Below are 13,400 nucleotides of genomic sequence, written 5' to 3'. Positions count from 1 at the left end.
ATAGCGGCAAACTTTCAGACCTCCCATTTATCACAACAATTTTTTTTAAGAATCCGATTATTGCAGCCACTTTATCATCTTGGTGGGAAAGTCGAGAAACCACACAATTGCAGTTAGCACCATATCATTGCTCCGCAATCTGGTACAATCCCGATTTTGAGATGAACAAAATATCTTGTCGGTTGGTTGAAGCCTAAAAATTGATTTTGATGTCCGCATTAATTAGTGACAGTGGATGGTAATTAGCTGGATGAGTGGGGTCTTTCCCTGGTTTAAGTAGTAGTTTCATTGCGGCTGTGTTCATATGGGTTCTAATTAGGCCTTTATCTTTTATCTCTGTCACCGTTCTGAAAAATAGTGGTTCTAGTATAGACCAGAAATGTTTATAAAACTCTGTGGAAAATCCATCATTGCCTGAAGTTCTACCTGTTGGCATATTGTTTCGTTTTATGCAATTCTGTGAGGGTTCATGGGGCGTCTAAAACTCTTTAGAGTTTCTGAAGTTAATTGAGGGAAGTTTAGGTTATTGCTAACATTTTCAATGTCATTTTTATTCAGTTTATTGTGGGATGAATATAAGCTACTGTAGTAGTTGTAGAATATATCATTAATATCCTGTGGTGATTAAGTTTGCCATTTGAATCTTGTGTGGTTGTAATTAGTGGGTTTTTTTTTGTTACGAAGTTGGTTTGCGAGAATTTGTTTTATTAGTGCTAAAAATTTGTGGATCTTAGCTGTTGTAGTAGGAACTATGTTCTTTTTGATAATATGCAATCAAGTTATTGTTTTCCATTATACAGTTGGTTCCTAAGTAGGTCTGTCTGATTTATTGCATATTCTTCTGTAAGTTGTTTGAGTTTCAACTCCAATTCACTTTCTAATTTTTGCTCGTTTTTTTTTTTTTCTTGTAGGAAGAGTATGAAATGATTTTGCCTCTAATTACAGCTTTCCATGTTTCCCAAAGGATGGAGATATAGTCGTGGAATCGTTCATATCAAGAAAATCTTTCCATTCCTTCCCAACAAACATATCGAATCCTGGATCTTTCAGGAGAAAAGTATTAAAGCGCCAAGTTGGAAATGGTATCATGTTTGATTCAAGTTTGAGGCAAAGAGAAATTGGAGCATGATCGCTGATGATCATTGGATGTATTTTGGAAGTATTGTTTTTAGCAGCTGAGTTATTTGTAAGAAAGTTATCAATTCTAGGAGCGGTGTACTGAAGAAAGTGTATTCCCTTTTTGTATGATTTTTGATACTCCGTATGTTGGCGAGGGCGGCACGGTGGACGACTGGTTAGCGCATCTGCCTCACAGTTCTGAGGACCCGGGTTCAAATCCGGCCTCACCTGTGTGGAGTTTGCATGTTCTCCCCATGGCTGCGGGGGTTTTCTCCCTGTACTCCTGTTTCCTCCCACCTCCCAAAAACCTGCATAGTAGGTTAATTGAAAACTCTAAATTGTCCATAGGTGTGAATGTGAGTGCGAATTGTTGTTTGTTTATATGCACCCTGCGATTGGCTGGCGGCCAGTTCAGGGTGTACCCTGCCTCTCGCCCAGATTCAGCTGAGATTGGCTCCAGCACCCCCGCGACCCTAGTGAGGATAAGCGGTACGGAAAATCAATGAATTAATGAATGTCGGCGAGTCCAAAATTGTGGACTGTGATAGTTCTACTCCATGATATCCGGAGGTGTTTGATCATATCAGTCATACTGCAACCTCCTCCTTCCTCGTCATTTTGATGGTCCTTTTTCTCTTTGGCCCGTAGGACACAGCATCCATGAGTTCCAAAAACAATTTGAAATTTGGACTTGTCACACCACAGCACACTTTTCCACTTTGCTCAGATGAGCTCGGACACACAGAAGCCGGCGGCGTTTGTTGGTTGTGTTGTGTGCGACGTGGCACCGAGAGTAAGAGCGCACCCTGCAACCGGAGGGTCGCTGGTTCGTAATCCCGCCTGAGCGCATGTTGTCAACGTGTCCCTGCATAAGACACTTAACCCACTAAACAATCATCATAATAATAATTCTCGCTAACGAACAAAACCTCTTCTTAGCTGCCCAACAAGGTGGCTGACATTAAATCCACGCACCAAGCAATGCGTGCACAAACGCAGCAACAATAGGGAATGACTGATTCTGTCTGCATTGTACTGCCAAGAACATTTCTAAATGGTAAATGGGCTGTCACTTGTATAATGCTTTTCTACCTTCAAGGTACTAAAAGCACTTTAACACTTTGCTCATTCAACTGCTGAGGGTTCAGTATCTTGCTCAGGGACACGTGGACATGGTCACAGGGGTCGAGTATTGAACCCATTGAACCTTTGGTTTGGGAGACGACCACGCTACCACTTGAGCCATGCCGCCCTCGTCTGATATCTTCATCACAAAAGCAGACAGGGTTTGATGATAAAAGAAAACAATAAAAGCCCTCTGCCGCAACCGAAATGCACACATCTTCCCGAGGACCCCTTAGCTGCCCGACAAGGTGCCGAACTTAAAACGAACCAGCAACGTCCCAGCAATGCATGCACAAAAGGCAGCAGTAGTAGAGACTTTAAAACAATTGTCTCTTCCGAAGAATCTGTCTTTTTTCCACACTGGCCGTCATTCAGAACAAAATAAAAATGTAGAATGCTGCAGACTCATCACATACTAGTGGCCCCCTAAATCATATCGAGGCAACAGTTTCTGTTGTTTTAATACTGAATTCAAGCCTAGGGAGCGACAGAATTTACAGATTATAGTTTGAACAAACAAGCTACTTTGTATCTTTTATTTCACTTTTAGTGAAGTCAATCAACTCCTCCATTTACCACAGTGTTAACGTTTTGCTCATTTCTCAGCCAGAATGAATATTTCAGACTTGGTTTGGCATTGAGATTAATTTGTCATGACGCGATGAGGTGCCATTTTACACACAAGTACGGCCAATCAACAGCCAGCCACTTCATCACATGACACAGCCCCTCAACCTGGCACAGATAATATAGATGTTCCTCAAAGAGGCTGGCATTTTTCTGGACTCTCACCAAGTCCCATGGGTGCCACCGGATTCCCGCGGGATGGGAGTATATTTCACTGCTAATCACGTGATTGGGCAGAGCGAGGTCTTGAGCAGTGCAGATTGCAATTACTATGAGGCATGTAGCATGTATATTTGCTTTTTAACCATCTGTTTTACAAGTTCAGTAAAGTTACAGTATATATAGAAATGTTCTCAGATATGATTCATTCATCCAGATAGAAATAATATGATTCAGGTATAAAATGTGGAACAACATACAGTCGGTACTCTTTGTTATATTGCAGCCATTTGCTAAAATCATTTTTCCATTATTTTAGCTGTGTGCTTCGGGTCATTGTCTTGTTGGAAGGGGAACCTACGGCCCAGTCCGAGGTCCTGAGCACTCTGGAGCAGGTTTTCGTCCAGGATAACCCTGTACTTGGCCGCATTAGTCTTTCCTTTGATTGCAACCAGTCGTCCTGTCCCTGCAGCTAAAAAAACACGCCCACAGCATGATGCTGATGCCACCACCATGCTTCATTGTTGGGACTGCATTGGACAGGTGATGAGCAGTGCCTGTCTTTCTCCACACATACCGCTTAGAATTAAGGCCAAAAAGTTCTATCTTGGTCTCATCAGACCAGAGAATCTTATTTCTCACAATCTTGGAGTCCTTCAGGTGTTTTTTTAACAAACGCCATACGGCCTTTCATGTGTCTTGCACTAAGGAGAGGCTTCCGTCGGACCACTCTGCCATAAAGCCGCGACTGGTGGAGGGCTGCAGTGATGGTTGACTTTCTAGAACTTTCTCCCATCTCCCAACTGGATCTCTGGAGCTCAGCTACAGTGATCCTTGGGTTCTTCTTTACCTCTCTCAATGAGGCTCTTCTCCCCCGATTGCTCAGTTTGGCCGGACGGGCACCTCTAGGAAGGGTTCTGGTCATCCCAAACGTCTTCCATTTAAGGATTATGGAGGCCACTGTGCTCTTAGGAACCTTAAGTGCAGCAATAATTTTTTTGTAACCTTGGCCAGATCTGTGCCTTGCCTCAATTCTGACTCTGAGCTCTTCAGGCAGTTCCTTTGACTTCATGAGTCTTATTTGCTCTGACAGAGATGAACAGAAGAAATGGACAGCACCCAAGTTAAATATATGAGTGTCACAGCAAAGGGTCTGAATAATTAAGGCTGTGTGATATTTCAGTTTTTCTTTTTTAATAAATCTGCAAAAATTTCAACAATTCCGCCTTTTTTTTTGTCAAAATGGGGTTGTGTGTATACATTAATGAGGGGAAAAATGAATTTAAATGATTTTAGCAAATGGCTGCACTATAACAGAGTGAACAATTTAAGGGGGTTTGAATACTTTCTGTACCCACTGTAAATGTGCAGTGAAATCAACGTTTCACACAGATGTAGTTCTCCTTTAGTAGTATTGTGCTTTTTGAATTTAAAAGCTGATAAAGAGTGTGAAACTCTAACCTCAGAAGCCACCTCCCAGTCAGGCCGGCCATCACTGTCTTTAAGCTCCACATAGGGCTTCTCGTGGACTCTGTTTAAGTCTTCATGGAGACCATCCAACAGGAATGCCAGCAGCTCTTGGGAATCCTGCTGCTGGAAGCCATTAAAGCGTGGAGCGTACTTTGCTATTGTCCACTGGAAAGAAAGCAATTAGAAAATAGCTGACACAGGCAGTACCAGAGGCATATCTAATTGTAACACCACGAACAGATTTGAACGCGCCACTGTGAACTGGAATTCTTTCTGAATCTTCCATTAAACAACTCACTACTGTGAGTTATTAAGTGAAAGAGCAATTGTTTATTTATAAAGACAGCAAAATACATCTCTCCATCCGTTGTCTTCCGATTATCCAGAGTCACGTCACGGAGGCAGCAGCTTTAGCAGGGAAGCCCAGACTTTTCTCTCCCGAGCCACTTCATCCAGCTCCTCCAGGGGGTTCCTGATTCGTTCCCACATGTCGATTTGCCAGAACATCTCACCAGGGAGGCGTCCAGAAAGTATCTTCATCAGATGCTCAAGCCACCTCATCTGGGTCCTCTCGGATGACTGAGCTTCTCACTCTAGATCTAAGTGAGAGCCCACACACCCCGTGGAGGAAACTAATTTCAGCCGCTTGTATTCATGATCTTGTTCGTTCAATCACAACCCACAGCTCGTAGGTGAGGGTGGGAAGGTAGATCGAATAGTAAATTGAGCGCTTCACCTTTCGGCTCATCTCCTTCTTCACCACGACAGACCAAGGCTGAGTCTGCATCAATGCAGATGCTGCACCAATCCAACTGTCGATCTTCTGCTCCATTCTTCCCTCACTCGTGAACAAGACCCCAAGATACTTGAACTCTTCCACTTAGGGCAGGCTCTCATCCCTGACCCGGAGAGAGCACTCTACCATTTTCCAACTGTAGGCCATGGTCTCACATTTGGAGGTGCTGACTCTCATCCCAACTGCTTCACACTTGGATGCAAAAAACTCCAACGAGAGTTTAAGATCGCAGCTTTGAGCCAACAGAACCACATCATCTGCAAAGCAGCAACGCAATAGTGTCCATAAAGGTTATGAACAGAATCGGTGACAAAGAGGAGCCTTGGCGGAGTCCAATCCTCAATAGAAATTAATCCGATTTACGAGTTTTTGCCTTGGTGACAACCAAAGCGGCATTCTGCTTGGCCCGCCGGTACCATCTGCTGCCTCCGGAATCCCACAGGCCAAAAAGGCTCAATAGGACTCACTCTTCAGCTTCCTGCTGCTGTGCACCAACGGGTTCGGGAGATTTCCGCCAAGACAGGCACTGACGACTTTATGGTCACAGCTGCGGTCAGCTGCCTCAACAATGACTGAGACTCAATGTCCCCCGCCGACCCCAAGGACATGGATGAAGTTCTGAGAGAGGTGGAAGTTGAAACTCATTCAGACAGGGGATTCCGTCAGGTGTTTCCAGCAGACCCTCACAATATGTTCAGGTCGGATCGGCAACTTCTCCCACCATCAAAGCTAACACACCACCAGGTGATGATTAGTTGAATGCTCCGCCCCTCTCTTCATCCAAGTGTCCAAGACATGCAGCTACAAGTCTGATGACACAACCACAAAGTCGATCATCGACCTACGGCCAAGAGTGTCCTGGTGCCAAGTCCACGTATTGATTTCCTTGTGTGTGAATATGGTGTCCGTTATGGACAATCCCCGATGACCACATGAGTCTTATCAGAAAAGACACTCGGGTTCTGGTTGGGGGATGGCGTTCCTCCCACTCACGCTCCTCCAGGTCTCACTGTCATTGCCCATGTGAGCATTGAAGTCCCCTGGCAGAACGATGGAGTCCCCAGCGGAAGCGCTCTCCAGCACCACCTCCAAGGACTCCAAAAAGGGTGGGAACTCTGAGCTCATGTATGGTGGATATACGCAAACAACAGACAGGCCCCTTCCCCCCCATCCGAAGGTGGAGGGAGGCTACCCTCTCTCATAAACGTGGTGCAATAATATGCACACACCTCCTTGATGCCTCTTGCCTTGGGCAGCTGAAGAGTGAAATAGATTCCAACCCCTCTCAAGAGGAATGGTACCAGAGCCCAAGCTGTGTGTCAAGGCGAGTACAACTACAGTGCCGTGAAAAAGTATTGGCCCCCTTCGCAAATTGTTATATTTTTGCATAGTTTCCCTACTTCAATGTTTAAGATCATCAAATAAATGTAAATATCAGACAAATATAACCCATGTGAACTTAAAATGCTGTTGTTGAATGATTTAATTAAGTAAGGGGGAAAAAAATAGGGTTAGGGTTAACTCTAATAATGACCGAGGGGGTTATAATAATGACCCCCTAAACCTGATAACTGGTTGGGCCATCCTCAGCAGCAACAACTGAAAACAAGCATTTTCGATAACTGGCAATATGTCTTTCACATCTCTGTGGAGAAATTTTGGCCCACTCTTCCTTGCAGCATTGTTTGAATTCAGCAAAAATGGACGGTTTTTGAGCATGGATCCCATTGATAGACTTCAGCTCAGCGTTCAACACCATCATCCCTGAACTCCTTCCCTCCAATCTTCTTCAACTCAGCGTCTCGCCTGTCATCTGCCAGTGGATTTACAGCTTTCTGACGAGCAGGGCACAGCAGGTGAGGTTGGGGAGGCCACCTCATCCACACGCAGCATCAGCACTGGGGCACCCCAAGGTTGTGTCCTCTCTCCGCTGCTCTTCACTCTCTACACAAACAACTGCACCTCAACGCACCCGGCTGTCAAACTCTTGAAGTTTGCAGATGACACCACTGTCATCGGCCTCATCAAAGACGGTGACGAGTCTGCATAGCGACAGGAAGTGGAGCGGCTGGAGCTGTGGTGCGGATGACACAACCTGGAGCTGAACACGCTCAAGACTGTAGAGATGATCGTGGACTTCAGGAGGCATCCTTCGCCACAGCTGCCCCTCACGCTGTCCAGCTGCCTTGTGTCAACCGTCAATACTGGCGCCACTCATGCCAGAGTAGCATCTCCCCCACTTGCACACTGAGTAGTATCTGCAACATTTGCACAATCAACATTGTCCCAGATTATCGCGCTACTAGTCATTTTAAACTGCATAGACTCCTTGAAGTCGCGGCGCCCTATGCACAATGGTCATTTCACCGGACTATTGCTATATTAGTCATTCAAACTGCTCTAAGTGCTAGAGGACTCAGCATCTTTTTGCACAATTGTCAAAAAAAAAATAAAAATTGTACCAGCATTACCAGATAACTAGCAACCCTTTATTGCTCAGTGACTGTTTTTCTCAATGTCTTTATGTCTCAAAAGTGTTCTCTGTCAATTGACTGTCTGTTGTCGTACTAGAGCGGCTCCAACTACCGGAGACAAATTCCTTGTGTGTTTTTTCGACATACTTGGCAAATAAAGATTATTCTGATTCTGATGAACGGCCTTTTTAAGGTCATGCCACTGCATTTCAATCGGATTAAAGTCTTGACTTTGACGAGGGCACTCCAAAACCTTCATTTGGTTTGTTTTCCACCCATTCAGAAGTTGACTTGCTGGTGTGTTTTGGATCGTTATCCTGCTGCAGAACCCAAATGCACTTCGGCTTAAGGTCACAAACTGATGCCTAACAATTGTCCTTCAGGGTTTTCTGTTCTGTTCTGGTTTCACCAATCACAGCAAGTTGTCCAGATCCTGCAGGAGCAAAGCAGCCCAAGCCCATCACACTACAACCACCATGTTTGACTGTTGGTTTGTTCTTTTTCTGAAATGCTGTACTACAATTAAACCAGATGTAACAAGACATACACCTTCCAAAAGAGCTCAACTTTCATCTCGTCAGTCAATATAATAATCTCCCAAAATTCTTGAGAATAATTCAGATGTTTTTTTTGCAAAGGTTCTCTGTTATTTTTGGTCAGCAGTGGTTTTTGCCTTGTAACTCTGCCATGGATGCCATTTTTGCCCAGTCTCTTCCTTATACTTGTGTCATGAACACTGACCTTAACTGAGGCAAAGGAGGCCTGCAGTTCTTTCAAAGTTGTCCTGAGTTCCTTTGTGGCCTCCTGGATGAGTCATTGCTGTTCTGTTGGGGTAACAATCTTGGAAGGCCGGCCACTCCTGGGAACGTTCACCACTGTTCCATGTCTCTCAATGTGAGTATAATGGCTCTCCCTATGGTTTGCTGGAATCGTAACGCTTTAGAAATGGCTTTTGTAACCCTTTGACTGTTGTCAATTACTTTATTTCTCGAGGCTTCTGGAATTTTTGGGATCGTGTCATTTTGTTGCAGCTTTTTTTTTTATTTTTTTTTTTTAGATCTTTTGTCCAACTCAGGTCTGGAGGTAATCAGGCTTGGGTGTGATCAGTGAAAATTAGCCCAAAATTGTGATTACCCACAAATAGCTAATGATTTAACAGAGGGGCGGGGTTATTACTTTTTCTAAGGTAAGTTCGATTTTTTTTCCCCTTAATAAATGAAATCATTTAAAAACAGCAGTTTAAGTTCACTTGGGTTTTTATTTCTCTGATATTTACATTTGTTTGAGGATCTTAAAGTGGGGAACGCCCTAAGAGTTTGAGAAGGGGGCCAATACTTATTCACGGCACTGTATATATAAGTCAGAACTCCACCTCACACACCAAGCTCAGGATCTTTCCCTGCCAGAGAGGTGATTTTCCAGGTTCCAAGAGCCTGCTTCTGGAGACGGGGAAGGGACTGCCTTTGGCTGTCACCCAGCTCACACTGCACCACAACCCCTTGGGCCCTTCCACCGGTGGTGAGGCCCACCTACAGGCCTGACTCAAGATGGGGGTTCCAGCGACCCGCATCCAGGTGAGGGAAAACATCTTCCAAAGTTGTTGTACATCGGACCTACTTGACCCTGCTGGGGGCATAAAGCCCCAGACAGCTTAGCTCCAAGGATCATTGGGACAAACAACAAATAAATAATAATATCACAATAAATAATAAATAAATCTACACTACATATAATGAATAATACTAAAACCCCCCATTACTGTATCGAAAACTTTTCAGGCAGATAGGTTCACCCTGAGTTTGAGAGGAGCCACATTCTTCTGTGTCCCACTCCACAGCTCCATCACGAGATCGCCATAACATTTTGCCATGTGACCTTGCATACCAATGGGGTTGGATCTGTTGGACAAATGAACGCATGAGTGTTAAATATAACGACAAGTACAGGTTAATGATTTTAATATTAATGCCTCTGTAAATAAATCAAATGGGACCTGTTAAGCTCATAGAAATGTCCCCCGGTGATGAAGTAGTCTGTGAGAGGCCTTGTATTACTCACACATTGGATACTAGAATTCATGAAACAGGTGTTGCCAAGGTTACTAAGGCCTGTGGCCCCCTTCTCTGTTGGTACTGCAGAAAATAAAGAACATTTAGGGTGCAATGGTTCTGCAGCTGCTGATCTTTTTGATCATGAGCATCAATGCGGCGTCACTGCTTATGAAGAGACGTTAAAAGGATGCGCTTGCGTGTGTGCGTGTCTGTGTAAATATATACATACCGTATATCTGTATAGACAATGGGTATGGAAAGTCTTCTGACCCCCTTAAATTTTTCACTCCGTTATATTGCAGCCATGGCTGCTAAAATAATTTAAGTTCATTTTTTCTTCATTAATGTAGACACAGCACCCCATATTGACAGAGAAAAAATTAATTGTTGACATTTTTGCAGATTTATTTAAAAAAAAAAAACAAAAAAAAAACTGAAATATCACAGAGCCATAAGTATTCCGACTCTTTGCTCAGTATTGAGTAGAAGCACCCTTTTGAGCTAATACAGCCATGAGTCTTTTTGGGAATAATTTTTTTACACCTGGATTTTGGGGATCCTCTGCCATTTCTCCTTGCAGATCCTCTCCGGTTCGGTCAGGTTGGATGGTGAACGTTGGTTGCTTCCCGGCTTCCATCTTAGCCGAGCAGACCGCGACATGGAATCATCGGAGAAAACAAAAGGCGGCGGGATACGCTTCTATATCAACGAAAAATGGTGTACGGATGTTCCGGAGCTCAGCACACACTGCAGCCCGCATTTGGAGTCGCTGTTTTTGAACTGTAAGCCATTCTACTCGCCGCGTGAGTTCGCATCATTCATTCTCACTGGAGCCTATATTCCGCCTCAAGCTAACACGAACGCCGCACTGCTAATGCTCGCCGAACAAGTCAACGAAATTTTAAAAAAACACCCGGCCTCACTCCTCATTATTCTCAGGGACTTTAACAAAGCTAAACTCAACCACGAACTCCCGAAATACAAGCAGCACATCGACTGTCCTACCAGGGAAAATAACATTTTAGACCACTGCTATACTACGTTAAAAAACGCATACCGTGCTATACCTCGTGCCGCCCTGGGCTCGTCTGATCACTGCTTAATTCACTTAATACCGACGTACAGGCAAGAACTTAAATGCGCTAAGCCTACAGTGAAAACAGTGAAAAAGTGGACCAATGAAGCAGAGATGGAACTTCAAAGCTGTTTAACACCATCATCCCTGAACTCCTTTCAACCAAGCTTCTCCAGCTCAGCGTCTCATCTGCCATCTGCCAGTAGATTTACAGCTTTCTGACGGGCAGGACACAGCAGGTCAGGCTGGGGGAGGCCACCTCATCCACACGCAGCATCAGCACTGGGGCGCCCCAAGGTTGTATCCTCTCTCCGCTGATCTTCTCTCTCTACACAAACGACTGCACCTCAGCGCACCCGGCTGTAAAACCCCTGAAGTTGTCTCGCCACGCTGCACTATTTGCATATCTGTTGTTGACCAATACTGGCCACTCATGCCAGGGTAGCATCTGCTCCATTTGCACACTGACTGAGGAGTATCTGCAACATTTGCACAATCAACATTGTCCCAGATGATCGCACTACTCGTCACTTTAAACCGCATACACTCCTTGAAGTCTCAGCGCCCTTTGCACAATGGTCATTGCACCGGACTATCGCAATATTAGTCATTCGAAATGCTCTAAGTGCTAGAGGACTCTGCATCTTTTTGCACAATTGTTTTTTGTCAATGTCTTTATGTCCCCAAAGTGTTCTGTAAATTGACTGTTTGTTGTACTAGAGCGGCTCCAACTACCGGAGACAAATTCCTTGTGTGTTTTGGACATACTTGGCAAATAAAGATGATTCTGATTCTGAAAACTAGCAACCCTTCTTTGTCAATGTCTTTATGTCTCAAAAGTGTTCTCTGTCAATTGACTGTCTGTTGTTGTACTCAAGCGGCTCCAATGACCGGAGATAAATTCCTTGTGTGTATTTTTTGGATATACTTGGCAAATCAAGATGATTCTGATTCTTAGGGTCATTGTCTTGTTGGAAGGTAAATCTTCTGCCCACTCTGTGGTCCTGACCACTCTGGAGAAGGTTATCGTCCAGGATATCCCCGTACTTGGCCGCATTCATCTTTCGATTGCAACCAGTCATCCTGTCCCTGCAGCTGAAAAACACCCACACAGTATGACGCTGCCACGACTATGCTTCACTGTTGCGACTGTATTGGACAGGTGATGAGCAGTGCCTGGTTTAATCCACACATACATCTTACAATTAAGGCCAAAAAGTTGTATCTTTGTCTCATCAGACCAGAGAATCTTATTTTTCACCATCTTGGAGTCCTTCAGGTGTTTTTTTTTTTTTTTGAGCAAACTCCATGCGAGCTTTCATGTGTCTTGCACTGAGGAGAGTCTTCCGTTGAGCCAATCTGTCATAAAGCCCCGACTGGTGGAGGGCTGCAATGATGGTCGAACTTTCTCCCATCTCCCGACGGCATCTCTGGAGCTCAGCTATAGTGATCTTTGAGTTCTTCTTTACTTCTCTTACCAAGGTTCTTCTCCCCCGATTGCTCAGTTTGGCCGGACAGCCAGCTCTAAGGGTTCTAGGCATCCCAAACGTCTTCCATTTAAGGATTATGGAAGCCACTGTACTTTTAGAAACTGTCAGTGCACCAGAAACTTTTTTGTAACCTTGGCCAGATCTGTGCCTTACCACAATTCTGTCTATGCACTCTTCAGGCAGTTCCTTGGACCTCATGATTCTCATTTGCTCTGACATGCACTGTGAACTGTAAGGTCTCATATAGACCGATGTGTGGCTTTCCTAATCAAGTCCAATCAGTATAATCAAACACAGCTGGGCTCCATTGAAGGTGTAAAATCATCTCAAGGATGATCAGAAGTGAACAGCACACAAGTTAAATGTATGAGTGTCACAGCAAAGGGTCTGAATACTTATGGCTGTGTGCTATTTCAGTTTTTCTTTTTTAATAAATCTGCAAAGATTTCAACAATTCCGGTTTTTTTGTCACTATGGGGTGCTGTGTGTACACTAATGAGGGGCAAAAATTAACTTTAATGATTTTAGCAAATGGCTGCAATATAACAAAGCGTGAAAAGTTTAAGGGGGTCTGAATACTTTCCGTAGCCACTGTGTGTGTGTGTGTGTGCATATATATATATATATATATATATATATATATATATATATATATAGTGCCATCAGAAAGTATTCATACCCCATCACGTTTTCCACATTTTGCTGTGGCAAAGACTTATTATTAAGCTTATTTGAGTATAGTTTTCTTTTAAAAAGAAAAATCTACATCAAATATCTCATCATGACAAAGTAAAAACATTTTCAGACCGTTGTGCAAATGTATTAAAAATGTAAACATTTACACATAATAGGTACCTAAGTCTTCTTGGGTATGTCTCTACGAGCTTGGCACACCTGTTTTGGGCAATTTTCTTCCATTCTTCTCTGCAGATCCTCTCAAGGTCAGTCAGGTTAGATGGCCAGCGTCGGTGAACAGCCATTTTTAGGTCTTTCCTGAGATGTTCGATTGGATTC

General features: G+C 43.9%; 1 protein-coding gene across 9 annotated transcripts in view; it reads right to left on the bottom strand.

Moving 5' to 3' along the window:
- usp32 (ubiquitin specific peptidase 32) overlaps positions 1 to 13,400 on the bottom strand; it is a 150,581-nt gene that overhangs the window by 56,810 nt on the left and 80,371 nt on the right. For all 9 annotated transcript variants that reach the window (XR_009768958.1, XM_061682538.1, XM_061682537.1 and 6 more), the window contains 3 exons: positions 9,764 to 9,902; positions 9,563 to 9,668; positions 4,492 to 4,665 (listed from right to left, as the gene is read on the bottom strand). Coding sequence is in view for 8 of the 9 variants with exons in the window: in XM_061682538.1 (XP_061538522.1) it covers positions 4,492 to 4,665; positions 9,563 to 9,668; positions 9,764 to 9,902 (419 nt within the window). In the remaining variant the exon portion in view is untranslated. The remainder of the gene's footprint in view (positions 1 to 4,491; positions 4,666 to 9,562; positions 9,669 to 9,763; positions 9,903 to 13,400) is intronic.

This window comes from Phycodurus eques, chromosome 7, assembly GCF_024500275.1.
Source record: "Phycodurus eques isolate BA_2022a chromosome 7, UOR_Pequ_1.1, whole genome shotgun sequence".
Taxonomy (NCBI): domain Eukaryota; kingdom Metazoa; phylum Chordata; class Actinopteri; order Syngnathiformes; family Syngnathidae; genus Phycodurus; species Phycodurus eques.
Note: the sequence above shows the minus strand (reverse complement) of the source record. Positions and strands in the feature narration are given on the sequence as shown.